A 21,333-nucleotide genomic window follows, 5' to 3' on the forward strand; every position below is an offset into this window, starting at 1 on the left:
TATATATATATATATATATATAGAGAGAGAGAGAGAGAGAGAGAGAGAGAGAGAGAGTTAGGTTTAGGTGTTTAAAGTAATTATTGTGTTATTGTATACATAAATGTGGACCAATCATTTTAAAAACCTGGATAGGGATAAAATTGTAATATTAGTTTTTAATAAATTTTGGTAATTAATTATTCAAATCATAAACCCTTTATTTTAGGCAAAATCGTTTACATTTATAGCTTTAAATCCCTAGACAGAAATGAAGGAACAGGGCATGTTGACGGAGCTTTTGTGATAGTTGGGAAATCATGACGAGGTGCAGAGGGAAGAAGCATCGGAACAACACCGATCCAGGGGCGATCATGTTAGAAGAGGTCGATGTCTGCAACGAAGATCACCAGCGAGCTTCCCATCTACAATCCTGCTTCAACCATTGGTCGGAGAGAGAGTCAGAGATGGAGCATGAGATCAATAGTTAAATACAAACGAATTCATCTCATTCCTCTTGTCGTTATGTTGTGCTTCTTCATCCTTTGGTGCTTTAGTACTTCCGGTATCTCTATCTTATCTGTATCCTTTTATTAACTTAATATCAATCGTAATTTTAAATCTCGATTTACTTTTCTTCCTCTTAATTGTTGTTGTTGATGTAATCTATCTATTAACATGCCTGTGTTTCATTGCACTCACTACTAGAAAAACAACCTTTTACGACGCTCATTGCGCGTCGTAAAAGGCTCAGACGACGTGCAAATGCGCGTCAAGGAAGGCCATGTCATAAAGAGAGACAACGCGTATTTATGACGCTCATTTACGACGCGCGTTTACGACACGCAATGCGTATCAAGGAAGGCCCTGTCATAAAGGAAGACGACACGCATTTGCGTGTCGTAACCTTACGACGTGCGTGTTAATGACACACAATGCGTATCAAGAAAGCCCCTGTCAAGAAAGGCCATGTCATAAATGAAGATGACACACATTTTTGCGTATCGTAAATTTAGATGTTTAAAAAAAATAAATTTATATATTTATTAATTTTTAAATTAAATTTTCATTTAATTTCTCATAATAGAAATAAAATACCATATACAAAAAATACAATCCATTGCATAATATAAAATAAAATTTCATACTCAAAAAATAAAATAAATTGCACAAATTATAATGTCATACAAAGAATCATTCAAATGTTAAACAAAAACAATACATTGCTAACATGGGTTATACATTCCTATAAAACTAACAAATAATCATACAACTCTGTTTCTTACTGGAAAGGAATGCCAAACATGATTATAAGTCTCCCTTAATCTTGATTACTCACCTGCTTAAGTAGAATGTTGTTGTTGAGAAGGTTACCTAGCAACAGAGAAAAACACAACACCTCTCCCACAATCACAACATCATTTACAGAAAAAGGGTTGTCAATTACTTTCATTAAGACTTTCATTCAATCACAAAAATATTAAATAAAAGGGTGAAAAAAATAACTTACTTTTGATAAGTTGATCTTCCTTAGAGCAAACACAGCTAAAGCATTGAACAAGACCCTAGGGCCTTCTTCTAATGTAAACACAATGCTCGTCTGCAAAAGTGAGGCGATAAAATAAAATTTGAATATTGTTTGGGTAGTTTATATATGATTTGATAATTTGATTTAAAATACAATAAAATAAATTATCTTTTTTGTTACCTTCTAGGGCTTGTCAATTCCTAGGATTATAGGTTCTCTTGCTAGTATTAGAAAACGAGTTATGTTATCAAAATCATCCTGAACATTAAATATAACAATTGTAAGACAAAAGGCACTACTAGAAAAATAGCCTTTTGCTGATGAGAATGCTTTTGGCCAAAAGACTTCACTCTATCAAGAGCTTCTTCAAGAGAAGATGGGTCTGCAGCAAAAGTTACACGAATCTAGTTTTTCAAACCTACAATAAGTCCTGCAAAACCCAAAAAGAAAAGTCAAAGTGGTATATTACTAAATTATATGGTAGCTTGTATTAAGATAAGAATATGTGTATCTACATGAGAACGAATGAATTGCCATAAAAGTCATAATTATGGTTATGCCTTTGATTTGAAAGTGGCATACTGTAAAAACTCAGACATGGCTAAAATGGAGATAACAGGGATATATATATATATATATATATATATATATATATATACACCTTAAACAAATTAGCTTCCAGATCAGATTGAGAGCTGCAAAAAAACTAATATATGAGATTTAAATAGACATATGTTAAGTAGTATTTGGAGGATGTAATATGATGACATATACGTCCAGAAGGCTATTATCTATGAGCAGATAACTTGACTAAGTTGACATGGTTTCTAATTGGAACTAGTTTCTAGATGATGAATGGAATATAAATTCAGAAAGTAGGGTTTTGAAGTTTGAACAACAGATATGTTGTTACCTTAACGAGGCCATGTGGACCATAACACCACATTTTTGCTGAATTTAATAAATGAGAGATATTTCAAAATTTTGTAAATACACAAATCATCATAGCTGATATTGGAATACACACTTTGATACATGATAATGAGTAGATTAACCTGGATACATAGGAAGTAAAGATGGAAGGTGCCAGAACTCCGGGGGCATTGGGTTGGTTCCTTCCCATTCGCACACACCAAGTATCTAAAAACAAATAAACTTTTCTAAGTTTTTTTCAAATATAAACTAAAGCATATATTCTATATAATACACTCACACAAAGGAGAAAGAAAAAAAGAAAAAGTTGATGTATTACAGAAAACCATGTTTTGCCCCATGATGGGATGGTAGTGACACTGCCATGATCCAAGATCCATTTGCGGGCTTTGGTGCATGCACCATTCAGACCAACATCCAGACCTTCACCCATACACATGACCAGTGATATACAAACACATGACCAAGAGTTGCATGATAACAAGATCTTCTAGAGCTTCTACTTTGTCTAGTGATAAGGTGTTGTATAACATATCAACATCCTCAAACTCATCAAAATCCTCCTGCAGATGAAATGGTTTGTGGTGGTTTTACTTTTAGATGGTTTGTGAAAAGTGAAAACCACAAGATTCTTTTATCCTGAATTTGACAAGGTGGTATAGTGGAGAGAACCTCAAAGAAACTATTGAGAAAATGTGAAAAGGAAAAAAGTATATGATGACCTGATTTCGTTCCACATAGTCATCAATGAAGTCCTTAACATAATTGACTTGTTCTGGGCTCAATTCATCATTATCCAACCTCGATTTGAGATTCCAGCTCAGACACCTAACCAATAATAAGCATTGTCATATATAATGTCTAAATGGGTAACCAACGACTAAGACATGCTTGCAAGGGAAGAGTAAGAAGAAAGGAATACAAATGGAAACATAAATGACCTTCTTACCCTTCAAAAAAGATTTGTTTAATAATATATTAACTCTTAACATATTAAATAAAAACAACAAAAAATAAAATAAAATAAAATAGAGCTCACCTTTTTGTTCAACAACTTCAATAAATTGATGAGCTTCTTCAAAGATCTGACTGATGTATGCTTCTTCTTCATCACCTATATGTTCATGTTCATCATCACAACCCGTTTTTTATTAAATGAAAAAGGGAAGATTAATTAATCACTTACATAAAAGTTTTGATACTCAAACAAATCTGCCTGTTGAGATTCAGCCTGCCCAATTTCATTAGAACACAAACACAATATATATGTGTAATCCCTAAATGTTGCAGTGTTTAAACAAATCTTGCAGCTAGTGCCCCTCCAATGAATAGGGTATTTGTGATCAGTGAAGTTTTTTCTGTGTTTCCAGCATCAGATATTAATGATATCCTCTCAAGAATATGCTCAAGCCTGAGCTGTAAGTTGCACAAACAAAGTTAATAATAATAATTCAGATGCTTCTTGTTAATATGGAAATGCTGATATTTTTACCTTCAATTCATAAGCATCAACAACAGAATTACTCTCACTGCCTTCAAAAAACCCTGAAGTGAATTTATTCTCTTGGCACCACCACGATAACCACCACCACGACCTCTTCCTCGTCCCCGCCCTCTTCCACCAAAACCACGCCCGTCATCCCATCCACCACCATATCCTTTCCCATCTTCCCACCCACCATCTCCATTGTACTCAATCCCCCCATTGTTATAATTTCCTACAAAAAAGTACAATTCTATAAAATATGTGGGAACAGAAAATGTGTAAATTTTTAAGAAAAATAAAATAAAAATGTTTGTTGGAGTGTAAGGATAAAATAGTCATTTAACCTCGTTTATTCACTTATAAAAAAACAACTTTTATGTTATTTGGCAAAAACATTATTTACCCATTCAGCCACTCTATCCATATGGGAAAAAAAATCCTATTAACTGATTATGGCATTATTTTTCATCACTATTAATGAAATAAAATATTGGATGGTGAAATTATGAGAAGAAAGTTTAGGGAAGTTTACTCGATGGATAATGTGTCAAGCTCTTTTCTTGACAAGGTAATCGTAATCACTGACACGTGGCGGGTAGTTTCAAGACTAAATTCAAGAAAAAAAAAGTTATTTCCACGTCATTATAACATCAAGAAAAAATAAAAAAAAATGTTCTTACAGGAGAAGGCCTTCTTCTAGTGGTTCCCACATATCTGTTATATCGGCAGAACCAATAGATGTAATTTGATGAAGACCAGCAATCCTTCTCTGAAACAACAAGTTTTTTTAATCAAAAAAAAAATAAAGACGATATATAGGTATGGAAAGAATCAAAATTGTTATATGAATCACTAACTAATTTTACCTTAATTAATTCAGCTATCATAACAGTTTTGTTAATATCTCTGTCCATTGCCTTGAGAAAAATCTCATCAGCTCCTTTCTCCTGTAAGATCATATCAAGTTCATCGTAAAACAAAAACTCCAGACATATCGACAGATGAAAGGGCTAATCACATTGAAAAAGAGACATATTTTATGCTCATTTATGTTTAAACTATTACTTTTTATATGAAGACAGTTTAAATCGAGAAGCAGGCCCACTAAGACAAAACATCAAACACATGGTGGACATCCCAAAAACGAAATCGACCAGTTATTCTTAATTCTTGCTTGAACAAACCCAACTTATCGATTGCAAAAATTCTAACGAAAGAAGGCCTGATTCCAATAACATGAGATACTCCAAGTTTAGATTAATCCCAAAATTAAGAAGAACAACAAAAAAAAGAAAAGAAAAGGATGCGAAAATAAAGACCTGGACGAGAGTGATGACATAAGTAATGTAGTTCCATTGTTCTAGTTCTTTGTTTAGTTCGGCATCAACCTGAGGAAGATCAATATTTTTCAAATTCTAGAAAACTTATCCAGTTAAGAAACAGAAAAATATAATTATCTTACCCAAAAGGATCAAGATTAAAGACCTAAAAAAATATACAATTGAGTTCTAAAATAGATATGATTTCAAAAGACAGAAGAGAAGGGATGGGCTGAGGGTCGTAAGCGTTGAGAAGCAATTTGAAACAAAAAAACAAAAATACCTTAAATATATAATTATCTTACCCAAGTGTAAGAAGTCGGAGGGGTGACTCAGCGGACCAGTGTCACCCTTCTTTGCATCATCATCACACCATGAGAAGCCCTAAAAAACCAAAAAAAATACTAAATTAGTAGACTAAGAAAAAATAACCTCATCAAATGTTGTACCTGGGATTCAAAAACACAAACCCAATGTTTTATTCTTTAATCTTGTGGTATGTTGTGCTGGTGGTATAATGGGGCTTTATTGGTGGCGGTGGTGAACCAAAGAGAAGATGAAGGGTGGTGGGTGACCAGGTGGTTGTCGAACAGTAAGGGGTAGAGAGAGAGAGAGAGAAGAGACTTGTAGTTGGTCGTGTATTACCTGCATCAAATCGAAATTGACGGAATTTTGATTTCATAAGATGAATTTGAAATCACAATATGTTTATGGATGTCTACAAATTTGTTGCTAAAACATGGAGAATCGACCTAAGTTTTCCCTGACTTGTGTTCGAAAAACCATTTGTGGTGGGTAATGGGAGAAAAAGAGAGAGAGAGAGAGAGAGAGAGAGAGAGAGAGAGAGAGAGAGAGAGAGAGAGAAGAGAGAAGAGAGAGAGAGAGAGGTTTGTTATAGATAGGGAGGGGGCGGAGAACGAGATGTTTGATGATACTGATAAGAAGGAGATCGAGCAGAGATCAGATGAGAAGATTAACAAGTAGCGGAGAAGCGGATCAGAGACAAGAGAGGAGGGAGAGGGGAGAAAAGAACAATGAGGGTTTTCAAAATTTTGGGGATTTCATTTTCCCCTATCTACTAAAAAAAGTGCGTTCATTAAAATTATAAAGCGACACTTACAGAGGACGCACATTTAAGATAAAGTGCCCTCCGTGTTTTTAATTTTTTTTCTTACGACACTAATTCAAGGGCACACAATAATGCGTGACCTAAATCCTTAAATTTTATTAAGTGATGACACTTTTTTAATGTCACTCTCTTTTACGTAACATAAATCAACGAGTGTCGTGGTTCGCGCGTCGTAAAAGGCTGTTTTTCTAGTAGTGACTATAGTTTATTTGTTGAGGAAATTCGGTCCTGATAATGACTAATTGATTGTTGTAATATTAAATAATGGCAAATTCGAAGATTAATTTAATTATGCAACGATTTCAAAACCCTAGGAAACTGTGACCATATGTTCATGATGAGAAAGTTTGAGTGAATCGATGTTTGGTTAGATTAGATTTTTGATATAATGAAGTAACATGAATCTCTATTCGAGTTAATTTTCACTTAGGGTTTTTTCCTTCCGTTTTTGTTTGTTACAGGAATCGATAACTCAACTTTATAATTGCAGTTCAAGTGGAATTTGGGGGTTTTGAGTGATATGGAGATCATCTGTGTTTCTTTCAAATGGTCTGATTAATGCAACAAAGGGACTGATTTAAATTGTCTGATTCATATTTCAATTTATATTTTTTGTTTTTTTTTTGTTTTTTTTGTTTTTTTAATGATTTAACACTTCATTTATGTGGACAGTACAAGATCTTGACAATGTTGAATTCTGAAAAAGGTATCAAGTATGTTTATGTAGATGATTCAATGGATGATATTGGTGAGATTCCAATTCTATTGGAATGGAATCACGTATTCCAATTCTGTTGGAATGGAATCACGAAGTCCAATTCTGTTGGAATCACAAAAGTTGATGCTTGAAGAACGGACCACAAAATTGAAACAGACCACATTATTCTTTTAGAATGTATTAGTCGTTGTAATTCTTAACAATTGTTACCCGTATTCTATAAGAAATAATGTATTTTTTGTTTTTATTTTTCAATTGATTGTTCAAGAATTTGTTATTCTACATGAATTTCTTAAAGTCATGATCAAAAAATAGGTTGAAGAATATTTTTATTATTTCTTGTTCAAGAATATTTTTATTTTTGAGTAAAAAATTAAATAAATAAACATATTTTGTCAGAATGTCTGAATTAAAATAGTTATAATTCGTAAAATTGGATTTTTAAAATTAATAGAATCTATGACCCCTTAAAATATACAATTTTCCTTTATTAAATCTATATTAATTGACTAAAATACCCTTGTAATTAAATTAGATGATATTTTTCAATTACATTTAATTTAATAATATATATTAATCACTTTCTTTAAATAAGTAAAATTGATTGGCCTACAGTTATTCATACAATAACACAATAATTACTTTGAATAGAATAACTTAGTCATATATATATATATATATATATATATATATATATATATATATATATATATATATATATATATATATATATATATATGGAGAATTTCATATATGCCCTTCTTAAACATCAAAATATCATATTTGTCAAACTTAATTTCTAAATATCATATTTACCCTTTATAAAATTTCTAAATATCATATTTACCTTTTGATAAATTTCAAAATATCGTATATGTCATTTTTAAATATTAAAATATCATATATATGCCCTTCTTAAATATCAAAATATCGTATATGCACTTTTTATACATCAAAATAGCAATGATAATATCTAAAATATCATTCATCTACAACATAATAATAATCAAGAACAACAAAAACTAAACAATCAAAATATACATTTCATAGAAAGGGTTGAAGATAAATCTTTTTGTCTGTCAAGAGGCCGACATTCCAACAATTTAGAAGTTTACATTCTATTATCATAGACATAAGGGTAATATGGTTAAATTTCTTAATTATTATAATAATTCTAAGGTATAAAAATGATTATAAAATATTAAAAACATTATAATTTTTTTTTGGGCAAATATGATATTTTGAAGGTTTATGAATGGTAAATATGTTATTGAAAAATTAAGCTGGACAAATATGATATTTTGAAGTTTACAGAGTCTAAAAGTATTATATTGTTGCCAAACATGTTCTTTAACATGTTTACTATTTTTCTACGGTTTTATAAAAAACAGTTTTAATCAATGTAATTACGAAAATAAAGAAAATAAAACCTCAACAAAAGGAAGGTCAAGTCATCAGCCAAAATCACTTATTTTACGCACGGAAAAATGACTTGCGAGAATAATTACATTTTCATCTTGTTCACATTTAGGTAAATTTATTTTTTTTGTACACATTTGACAATTTAATTTGTTAAATGTGTTCCCATATTATCATTGTCACCTGTTATAGTAGGTGACAAGGGTAATATGTGAATACATTTAACAAGTTAAATGGTTAAATGTGTAACAAAAAAGAAAGTTGTCTAAATATGAGTAATTTTTTTTGTACAAATTTCTTAAATTTTTTTATAATTTCTTATAACATTTTTTGATATCCTTTTCTTATAGCTTTTCTAATACAATGTTTTAAAATTTGCTTATAATTTTTTTTAACTTTTTTTTTTATACTTTCTTATAATTTTTATACAAGTGCTTTTAAACCAAATATTTTATAAATGTTTTAAATTTTTCTTACAAGTTTTTAACTTGTTTTTTTTTGTTTTTTTTTTTTTTACATTTTCATACAATTTTTTTATAATTTCCGTACATTTATTGCTAAACTTTTTTTTATAACATTTTTAATGTGTTTCACAGATTTTGTATCACAATTTAATATTTTTTTATAACAATTTAAAAAGCTTCGTAAATACCAGTTTAAAATGTTGTATTAAAATAATTAAAAGTTTATAAACTTCTAATTAAAAAGTATTAAAAAGTTGGAATAACTGTAAATCAGTTACATTATATAGATTTTTTTTGTTTTTCTATTTGGTAAGTAATATTTTGTTTTTATTTTTTAAAAGACCCTCCATACTTATTATTACATATTTATTTATTTAATTTTATTGCTAAATACTATTTACATTAAAAATATTTTATATGCTTAAAAAGAACATAAAAAAATATAAGAGGCTATAGAAAATATTTCACAAAACAAAAACATATTTATTAATTAAAAAGTAAAATTTAAAATTAATCAATATTTAATTAATATTTAGGAAATAATTGATGTTTTAAAAATAATTTTTGAAAAAAAATAATAAAAACAATTATGAAAAATAAAATTGTTATTAAAAATGGGAAAAATAACTTATCTGAGTAATTAACTTTTCGTTTTGTTCACATTATTCAACTTTCTTTTTTTGTATACATTTAACCATTTAAATTGTTAATTTTTTCACATATTACCATATGTTATACCCGATGACAATGACAATATGTGATCATATATAACAAGTTAAATGGTCAATATATATATATATATATATATATATATATATATATATATATATATATATATATATATATACACACACAAAAATACAGAAGATACATAAATGTGAAGAATACAAGAAAAATAATTACCCTTATAAGTGATTTTCCCTTTATACACCATTATTTTTTTTCTTGTTATCAAATAACATTTACATAAAAGATTTATCGAATTATCAACATTTTAAAAACAGAGATGAATAAAACTTCAAAACTACATATAGTTAATTATTTCTTGTGTAGGATAATTATATTACTAACTACATAATTATATTAAGTATATGTAATTTGTTTTTTTATAAAGAAAAAAAATTAACCTTGAATAGTTAAATTCATTCTATATATATTGTAATATTCAAAGTCAAAAAGTACTTATTTTCGGATGAAGATAGTATAAAACATGTTCCATCACCGCATATTACACCTGGACACACATGACGTAAGTGTAAGAGAGTGAAAGAGAAAGAGGGGACGGTGGTTCTCCTCTTATTTTGCTTACGCAACATATTTTGTTTTTATACGGCCACTGGTTGGGTCCACTGCCATGTGTACATGTAGCCACATAAGTAAATTTTGAAACATATTTATGCACCTAACCAAGAAGTTCTATAAGTTTAAATTGGAGCTTTCATCTCGAAATAAAAAGCATAGCATCTCGAAAACGATAAGAACTGGAGAAAATCATAGCAACGAAAACTGAGGCTCCACTGTGTATGTGTTTGTATATAAGAGTAGTTCAGATTAGTTAACTTTTTGTTTCAACTTCTTCTTCAACATCTCCTTCTAAATTATAACTAAATTAGTGACTTTTTTGCTAGTTTGTAGCTTTAGTCAATAGTTTCATTGCTTATCAGTTGCTAGCATAGAAGAACGCTTGTGAAGAGATGGCTTCAGGCTCATCTTTTTCATCAATGCTGCTGTTGGGGGACAAGAATGAAGAAGATCATTTGAACGAAGCCAACAACATTCAACAAGATAATCATGGGGTGTCACAAACTCAACCTCAAACTGTTCCCCACAAGAAGCGAAGAAACACACCAAAATTCCCATGCAAGTTCTTCAAAAATTTTCGTCATATATGATATACATATATCCTTCAAAAAGAATTCATTTGTTTGTTTAAATGAAAAGGAAAAACATGTACAAAAAAAAGCATTTTCAACTGTTTTCTCTCCTTTCCCGTATCTTTCTTGAAAACGGAAAAAAAAAAAAACCCTTGATTTGGAGGAAACCTTTTTAGTAAAAGAAAACAAACAAAAAACAGATCTGTCTTTTTCTATGACCAATTTTACTTTATGATACACTTTAGATTATAAAACAAATGATTAATATCTAAATTTTAACTTTTTGTGCAGTGGTGATAGATTCGGATGTTGAGGTTATAGCACTATCTCCTGCCACCCTAATGGCAAAAAACAGGTTTGTTTGTGAGGTATGCTACAAAGGGTTCCCAAGAGACCAAAACTTGCAACTTCACAAAAGGGGACACAATTTGCCATGGAAACTTAAGCAGAAGAGTGCAACGGATGATGCGAAAAGAAAGGTGTATGTGTGTCCTGAGCCTACTTGTGTCAACCATGAGCCTTCGCATGCTCTTGGAGACCTCACTGGCATCAAGAAACACTATTCACGAAAGCATGGTGAAAAGAAATACAAGTGCCAAAAGTGTGAAAAAATGTATGCAGTCAATTCTGATTTGAAAGCGCATTCAAAGACTTGTGGCACCAAAGAGTATCCATGCCATTGTGGTACTGTCTTCGCAAGGTATAACTTTAATTACTTAATATAATTCCTTTTGTGTTTCAAAAAAGATTAGAAAAAAATATTGTTCCCGTTTTATCTTCAAACAAATGGATTAGTTTTGCTTTTATTTAATCAAAATAGGCTCCACAGTTGCACTTAATTAATCGTAACTTGTATATTTCAGTATTTGATGCAGTTAAACCACTATAGATCCTATATTAATTAATGAGTCGGTTCTTTCAAATCAGATAAACCAATTTAATTTTATCTTTGATGCAAGATTTTTTCAGTTTTTTATCATTGTTTTTTTAGCTCGATTTGGGTCTAGTCGTTGGATATCTCTGGTATTGATTGTTGAAGAACTACCATTATTATATATTAGTTGTCACACTTTAATATTTATAGATTTCCAACAAACAATGTTTGACTTTAAATTGGTATATATTTATGAACATTTTTCGGAATAATTTGTAGCAATGCACATAAATATAACTTAAAATATAAAATATGCTTAACAAAAAGAAACAAAAGTTAGAAAAATTGCATATATTGAGAATAGTTTTGGTAAACAAAAATTCGAGATCAAAATACAAAACAAGAAATGGGATAACATTTTTGTTTACATTTTCCTATTAAACTTTTTGTTTTCATTTAATTTGTAATTAATTAGTTCATCTATCTTGTAACTAATAACTTATTAACTTATTATGTGTTTAATTTCTTTCCTTTCAATAAATCAAAAGACTCACAAAATCGACAGGCAGATTCTGCAATATGCCTAGACTGAAAAATAATAATAATAATAATAATAATAATAATAATAATAATAATAATAATAATATCATCTTTGTAAAATATAAAAGTTTGAATATTATCAAATTCCGACATATTGAACTCATCTAATCAATCCTAATAATTTCCATTTATTTTGCAGGCGTGACAGCTTCATCAATCATAGGGCATATTGTGAGGCATTGGCTGAAGGGATAACAACCATAACTCCAAAGGGAGTGTGCTCATTCAAAAGCTCCCGCAACCATAACCAGGTGAATACAAATTCGCCTCAATTGGCCCCACAAGTTCCCTCTACTCAGAACCTGATCAAAACCTCCATGGGCCCACAAGTTCCCACTCCACCTTTGTTTGGGTCATCATCAAATCAAAAGAACCCTATAAATTCTCTGAACAACACAACAACTAATCTTGTGAACAACACAACCACACTACATAACAACATGCAACTCTACAATCTCAGTATCATGGGAAGCCCTATAAATTCTGGAAGTGGTGAGGGATTAAGTTTGTTCTCAAGTGGTAGCTTTGTGTCACATCACTCTACTTCACTTTATTTTTCATCACATAAAGAAACCATGCCTCAACAGCTTTCAGCGACTGGAATGCTTCAGAAGGCTGCAACACTTGGTTCAACCTCTAGGACCAACAGTTTTAGCAACTTTCCCCGAGGGTATACAACTTTCCCCGAAGGTAGCAATGGGAATCACAGCAACATGAATGAGCTCTTGAAGTCTTTTAGCAGTAGTGGTGGCTATCAAGGTGGTGTTGAGAGCGGAAGTGGTGGTTATGATGAGGAGTGGAAAAATTTGAACTCTGTAGAAGAACAGCAGCCACCTCAAAACTCTAGTTTTAAGATGGGTTTGGAGCAAGTGAGTGGTGGGAAAACGACCAGAGACTTTCTTGGTGTTGGAGGGGAGACAGTAGGCAACATAAGCAGCGATGGACCTAAAAGCACTTTTGCAGTACGAAGCTTTCTGTAATAGGGAAGTTTTGGGAAAGTGCTTTAAACGACTTTATAATAAAGTTTTTTTTTTTTTTTTTTTTTTTTTTTTTTAATTTATTTACGAAATGTTGTTGTGAAAAAGACTATGTAGGACTTCTTTCAATCGATGTCTTTTCATCTTTGCTTTCTAATAAAATGATAGACTGGCTATTCTCATGTAAGATTTGACGATGGCATTAGATAGGATATAGTATATGAATATTGCTTAATTATAAAATCTATTTATAGTTAGAATGAACTTATTCAAAAGTTATTTAAGTTTCCCATAGTTTATGGATTAGGAATGCTTCTTTGAACCAATGTTTTAAAAACCGGTTTGAACCGGTCGGTCGAATCGGTTGGACCGGGAATCGGAAGAAAGAGCGGTTCAACTATTACCGATTTTATATTAATTTTTGAACTGGATTGAACCGGCCGGTTTTTAGAAAAAACCGGTTGAACCAGTCAAAATAAACTGGTTGAAACGGTTAAACTGAATAAATACACATGAAAAAAAAACCATTTACATGCTAAACTTTGATGATTTTTTTTTTCTAAATCTATTTAGTTTTCTCTAAATAAAAACATATGGTAAATGTTATAAAGTTTTTTGATATGGTTGTATTCATCTAATATTATATTTGGTTTCGATATTATATTTTATTTCTTTTTGATGTATATGGATTGATGTAAAACATTAAAACTTAAGGTTATGTGTTATTTTAATGTATTTGAATTCATTTACAACTTATTTTTATATGTATTTTTAATGTTTGAATTTGTAAACATCAAATTCATAATATATATATATATATATATATATATATATATATATATGTGTGTGTGTGTGTGTGTGTGTGTGTGTGTGTGTGTGTGTGTGTGTGTAGGAAATAGAAAAAAATGAAAAATATAGAAACCGGTTCATTCGGCGGTCGAACCGGTTGAACCGGGAACCAGTCACCATACCGGTTCAACTAAAAAACCGGTTTTTAAAACATTGCTTTCAGTGGCGGACCTATGTAGGGCATTTGGGGTCCCGGGCCACTGCTCAATTTCCGGCACGCAGTATAATTTTTTTTTTTTTTGGTTTTTTCTATTACGTGCACCCGCTTGAAGTACGGGAGACACCCCTACTAAAACAGTCTGCGTCCGCCACTGATTGCTTTGAACTAACGCCGGTTCAACGTTGATCGGTGTAAGAAATATGGGCATGCTGACATGTCCAAGCATATCTTCACCAAATTTCCTCAATAGAATATATATATATATATATATATATATATATATATATATATATATATATATATATATATATATATATATATATATATATATACACCGTTTCTATCTCATAAAGAGGAATTAATCGATTCTAAAGTTTCATATTCGGTTTTTGAGAGTCCTTTTGTGCGAAATCGTTTGTATGATTAGCTACAAAAAATATAGGTACTAACAGAGACATGTCGCCATTATTACGTCGTCGCAAATATTCCGTCGCTAAAGGACTTTTTATCATCGGTAATAGCGTTTCCGGTAATGGTAGTGCCAGTGTTAATGATCATTGGAACAATATACGGCGCTATATGTCCCGATAATAGGTATTGTCGCCGGGAATACCATTTATTTATTTTTAAATAATTCTGCTAAAATATCTATTAAAAATCTATAGATTGTAGTAATAGAATTGTATAAAATACATAATACATAATCCACATTGTCAACCTAAACTGCTAATTAATAAAAATCCATTACATACTTAATTAATAAAAATCCAACAATAATATAGTTAGTCATCAACAAACGTTCAACATACTAAAAATAAACTAAATAATCATCATTGCCGTCTTCGCACCCATCATTCTCCTTCATCATCACCCATGAAATCCTCTTCATCTCCGTCATCTCAGCCACATCATTTCTTTTGACATCGATTAAAACCACTTAAAAATTTTCTTACCATATGTCGGCTTTTTTATAATATCATCAACGGGATCCTCCACCTACAAAATAAATATGAACATACTAATAACATCCTAATTATTGTCAACATACAAAAATACCAATAAATATAAACCAAAATAGATAATAAACTTCTAATTACCATTTAAGGAAACATGCAACTTATAAAAGATGAACACCAATTGACCTTTGGATTTGATGTGCGATCGACGGATGGGGTGCAGTTTGGAAAAGCATCGTGGTTTTGTAGTAATACCGGCGACATTGGCATTAGCAACGACATGTTTTCTATGTCGCCGATAATACGGTCGCCTGTATTACTTGGATTTCTTGTAATATGAACATCAACACCTAGATCTATGTTTAATAGGAATTTAAGTGTCTTCATTGGTTCCTTTACCCGCCATTTCATAGTTAATTTTAAGAACCGCCTTAATATTCATTATACTAATGCAATTATTGTTGAACGTATATGCCCACCACACATGGGTGGAATAATAATTAATTATATGAGTCTGTTTAGGATACATACTTTGGTTCAACAGAATATAAAAATAACTAACTAGATTTAATTAATTTGTTATTTGTTATTATTTATTCATCAAGAAATACTGTAAATTAATTAATATGACTATATCTAATAATAGTCAAAGGTTTGTATTATACTAATCGCCAAATTTTGATAAGATCTGGGAGGCTAAGAAAGCTAGGCTTCTTGGGGTTATCACTCCTTATATAAACGAGACAAAAACAAACAAGCCTCAAAGAATTTCTTGCTCAACCTCCTCTCACACTCCTTTCTTTTGACCGGGTAAACACTCTCCATTATGATTAGTTTTTTTTTTGTTTCACCAACAAGTAAAATGATATATATATATATATATATATATATATATATATATATATATATATATATATATATATATATATATATATATATATATATATCACTAAAAAATGACTAATGCAAAAACACTCACAAAAATGCACATGTATATATCAGGTAGATTCACATGAGATTATAGCATGTAAGATTCACATGTGATTATATAATATGATATTCACATGTGATTATATCTTTTAAGATTCAAATGTGAAATTCATAAGAAAATTTTAAAAAGTAATTAACGAAGAACAATCACACAAAATGCATGTGAGCATATAGACATAATTCATATGTGATTCACTTGTGATTTACATGTGAGTTATATGTAATTCATATGTGATTCACTTGTAATTTACATGTGAATCAAATGTAATACATATGTAATTTACATGTGATTCCTATGTGAATTACATGTGGTTTACATGTGAATCACATGTAATTCATATGTGAATAACATGTATTCATATGTTTTTCACTCGTGATTTATATGTGATTCATATGTGAATTACATGTGATTTACATGTGAATCCCATTTAATTCATATGTGAATTACATGTTATTTACATATGATTCACATGTAATTCATATGTGTTTTACTCATGATTTACATGTAAATCATATGTGAATTACATGTTATTTATATGTGAATCACATGCAATTCATGTATTTAACTTGTGATTAACATGTGAATCACATGTAATTCATATGTGAATTACATGTGAATCACATGTAATTCATATGTGTTTCACTTGTTATTTACATTTGAATCACATGTGATTCATATGTGAATTTCATGTGATTTACATGTAATTCATAATGGAATTACATGTTATTTACATGTGAATCACATGTGATTCATATGTGAATTACATGTAATTTACATGTGAATCACATGTAATTCCTATGTGATTCACGTGTGATTTACATATAAACTAAATTTTAGTGCTTTTAAGGATGATCAAATAAGTAACTTACTGTGCTCACAGGTAAACGAGATGACGGTTTCAACAAAGCACTCAAACACATAACTCTGGTAGTAAGATCCTATATGTGGTATTTAATTGCACATTCAACAACATCATTTTTAGTTACCTGTTCATAAAAACTCAAAAATTATCAATTATATCATATGCACAATATGTCAATTGTCATAAGAAAGACAGAAAGAAAACTAAAAGTTATAACAATTAAACACATCAACATCATTTTCAGTTACATAATTAACAAATATATCATATGCATAATATGTCAATTGTCATAAGATGACTTATTTCAATGAAAATTTTAGAAAATTAAATTAAGGCATTGCCGCATTGTTGATGAAATCCACAAAACTAATGAATTCTAGGAATTAAAAGTTAGAGAAATGTCTAGTACCTAGAAATCTAAACATTGAGAAAAATTGTTTGCAATAATTTCGCAATAGAGTTTGTTTGTTCGTACCGAAGAGGTAAGCAATGAACAGTGCAACAGCTAAGGATTATTTTAATTTACAACTACAAAAAGTCACAATTCATATAATCGATCATAGTAACATATTTGTAAATCAATAAATCAACATTAACATCAAACTAAACCGATCTTTATACTCTGATGTATATGATATCCTTATTCAGTCAACAACTAACTAACGACCCCTTAGTCTCATTTAAATGGTTTATTATATCTAGAAAAGAAACAGATCTTGATCTTACTAATGCAACAGTTTATCAAGGAGACATTATTACCCATAGGGATACTTTACCATATAAAACTTAACTAGATGAAAAACAGAAGAAGAAACAACAGCGCCTTGTTTAGTTGTACAATATAAGTAGGACATGTAAATGGAAAGTAATGTATCAAAATGAAAAAAGTGCAAATGTACTTGTGGGCATTCAGTTCTGCAATAAGATACACAAGTAACTTATAAACTGGTAATGGTAAAGAAGGTATATATCATACATACTTATAAAGCTAGCATTTTTTCTTGAATCTCATGCATTTGAAACCCCCCTTTTTTAACTTTCTCAAACCACATTAATTTGAAACCCCCTTTTTTTAACTAATGCAACTCAAAAGTTTTCTTAATTATGATTTGACACTGATGTGTATATAAATGCACTAGTTTTAGTCCTACTTTTAAGATATAATTTAGACACACAAAGGTAGTGGACCTATCAATTAGTGGTATAGTTAAATAACCAGGGTATCGAACACAGGGAACGGTAATTAAACTAATGACTAGAATTAACTAAAACAAGTAATCAAAGTAAAAGGTTTTCTCTAGTTTTGCAAGACTAGAAACTTAAACAATTAACTAATACGCTAATTAAGTAACTAACATCTAAAGCAAGTAAAAACCAACTAAATTCAATAATAAGAAAACTTCTTTTTAGGTTCGATTCATTTACTCCTGTTGAGTCTAGTGGATTGCATCATGGGCTCGGTCCATAGCCTAGTTTAGTTGCCGGTATTGGGCCTGTCCAGCCGTGCATTATTTTGCATCAGGGTTTAGTATATAAGCTGCATACATGCAGACTTAGAAGTTAGCGCTTTTCATTGTTTTCGTATTCACTGTTTTGTAAACCCTAGCTCGCCTCTAAGGCGGAAGTTCTTCATCGAGCTCTGCTGAGGCATGACTCAGTTTTGAATCATAAGCTCATATTCGATTATGTTCTGTGTTTGTTCTTAATTTGTTCTTAAACTGTTAGAATTCTTTTATCGTACTTGTGAAAGATCTAAACGATCTAAGAGTTTTGAACTCATCAATTGGTATCAGAGTAGGAGACTGTGTAATTTATACACACCTCTTCTGTCGAAGAAGTTCGTAGGGTTTTTATTCGACATTGATTGATATTTATTGAGCCATCACTCTTTATTGACGTATCTCATTAATTGTTAATCCAACCCTAATTGAAAAATTACAAGTATGATCTTTTACAGTTTTTTGATCAAAAGTATTCACGATGTCTATGGACGATTCTCAAACCAATCCGATCAATATTTCCAACAGCATAGGGTCTACAACAAGAATACCGATCTTGTATACGCAAGACTATGAAGTCTGGACGCATCACTTTGAAGACTACGTGATTGGATCGGAATACAATGGGTATCTAATCTGGGAAGCAATCACTTCAGGCCCATTCGCTCATTCTAGCACGTCAAAGATTGTTAAAACGTAGAAGGAATACAATCAGCTTGTAATGACGTCAAAGACATTCCTCAGGATGAAAAAGAGAAGTTTCAGTGCAACATCAAAGCTCTAAGGATGATAAGGTTTGCGCTGCAATTGGATACGTTTCGTCTGGTAAGTTCCTGTGCTACAGCTAAGGAGATCTGGGATAAATTGAAGGAATTATATTCCACAGATGAAGATCTGGAACATTCTATTCAAACACTCCTGTTGTTAGAGTTTTGTGATTTTAAGCAAAAGCCTGAAGAAAAACTTGTCCAAACTTTTGATCATTTCAATCATCTTTTGAGCAAGATGATAAAGCATGGGATTGAAAGAAAGGTGATTGAACAAAAGGTCACTTTCATGAATGGTCTCAGATCTGAATGGATGGTCGTTGTGTCAACTGTCAAAGCTCATGAACAGTTCAAGTCATACTCTTTGGCAAAACTTGTGGGTATTTTAAAATCCCATGAGAATGCCTTATCGAAGGAAACAAATGTTGTTTCGGGTCTTGGTTCTCTAGCTCTTGTCTCTAAAGGAAAGAGTTCGATCAAAGAAGAAGAGGAATTAGATCTTGCTGATTTTGATCTAACCGGCGAAGAATATGCAATGATGGTGTCAAACCCCAGAAAATTCATCAAGAAGAAATTCCCAGCCAACAAAAAACCAAAATTGGCAGGGAAGTTATAGCGCCGAACGGGTCAAGGAGGAACCGAAGATGGGATCAAAATCTGAAGAGTCAAAGAAGGAGACTAAGACTGGAGGCGACTCAGGATTTGACTGTCATTACTGTGGAGGCAAAAATCATTTTGCCAAAGACTGCATGCTGAGAAAGAAAGAAGAGAAGACATGCGAAGATGATGAGGAAGCGAACCTCCTGAGAAGATTGGAGGAGATAAAGAAAAGAAAGTCTGCTATTAATAACTCTACTATGAATGCTTTAATTGTGCAGGGTTCAACCAACAGTGATGAGTTTGGAGGTGTGGAAGTCTGGTCCATAGATTCGGAGGATGATGAAGTTAGGAAGCCTACTCACAGAAAAGCTATGATGGCAAAAGCAGAGCAGTCAATGGGAAGATGCTTTGCAGTGACCGAGGGTGTGTCCCAAATGAGAGGATACACAACTGATGGGGGAGTTGAAGAAGAAAGAGAGCGAGAGGACAGATGTTTTGCTGCCAAGCCTGTCAGTACTCAGATCAACGAATGTGATGAGTTGATCAAAAAGGTATAAGATATTCTTGCTTCTCTAAAATTACCTGCTAATAGTTATGAAAAGGAATTAAATAACTTGAAGTCAAAATTCTCTAGCATAAGTAGTAGTCTCACCCAAACCCGTGTCACGAATTCTAACCTAACTGATCAAATCAGCAGGATTTCATCAAAGAGTGAGGAACGAAGAATGTGGATCGAGCAAAAGGAAAAGGAATTAATTAGATCTAAAGACGATTCTATTTATTTGCAAAGAGACAATCTTAAACTTCTCAAACAGAGAAATGTTTTTTGTTTGATTGCTAAGAGGCTTTATTTTAACATTACTCAGTTGCATCTTGATTGTGAAATAGGGAAGAAAATTCATAGTATGATTTTACCTTTCCTTGAATTAAAGGAAGATGAAATCGATGCAGAAGCATACAACTGTGAAAGCGTTGTATCTTCAAACGAAGTGTCTCCAGCATATAAGATTGGTCTGGACAAAATTGAATCTTACATAAAGTCCAAGGACCACAAGGACATGCTCAAAAATCTAGTAGATGAAAATGACAGATTGAAACTGAGATCCGAAACTATACAAAAATTTGACTCATTGAATGCCAACTTATGTTCAAATAACAAAAATGATGTTGAAAATACATCTGAACTTAATGAGGATGATGATATGAGTGAAATTTATGTAGAAGATTTGGTAGACTGTTCCGAATTAGCCAAGAATGAACCAAAGTCCAATAAGAACCTCATTTCTGAAAACTCTGTTGAGTTTGCTCGCTCCACTACCGACAAGTCCAAAACTCTCAAAGCTAAAGTT

At 31.3% G+C, this 21,333-nt stretch overlaps 2 protein-coding genes across 2 annotated transcripts; one reads left to right on the forward strand and one right to left on the reverse strand.

Moving 5' to 3' along the window:
- Positions 1-4,436: 4,436 nt before the first annotated feature.
- Positions 4,437-5,896, reverse strand: LOC145049644 (uncharacterized). Its single transcript, XM_078998025.1, has 7 exons — positions 5,891-5,896; positions 5,678-5,694; positions 5,587-5,629; positions 5,246-5,314; positions 4,793-4,936; positions 4,607-4,695; positions 4,437-4,533 (listed from the first exon to the last, which is right to left on the reverse strand). Exons 1-7 carry the CDS (start codon positions 5,894-5,896, stop codon positions 4,455-4,457), a joined length of 447 nt encoding a protein of 148 aa, XP_078854151.1. The 3' UTR covers positions 4,437-4,454.
- A 4,773-nt stretch (positions 5,897-10,669) lies between these two features.
- On the forward strand, positions 10,670-13,303 carry LOC145049645 (uncharacterized). The gene is made up of 3 exons (XM_078998026.1): positions 10,670-10,835; positions 11,141-11,549; positions 12,463-13,303. Exons 1-3 carry the CDS (start codon positions 10,670-10,672, stop codon positions 13,301-13,303), a joined length of 1,416 nt encoding a protein of 471 aa, XP_078854152.1.
- The last annotated feature ends 8,030 nt before the right edge of the window (positions 13,304-21,333 follow it).

The sequence above is a fragment of the Lactuca serriola genome, chromosome 5, assembly GCF_051521515.1.
Source record: "Lactuca serriola cultivar US96UC23 chromosome 5, Lser_US96UC23_V15, whole genome shotgun sequence".
In the NCBI taxonomy this organism is placed as follows: Eukaryota; Viridiplantae; Streptophyta; class Magnoliopsida; order Asterales; family Asteraceae; genus Lactuca; species Lactuca serriola.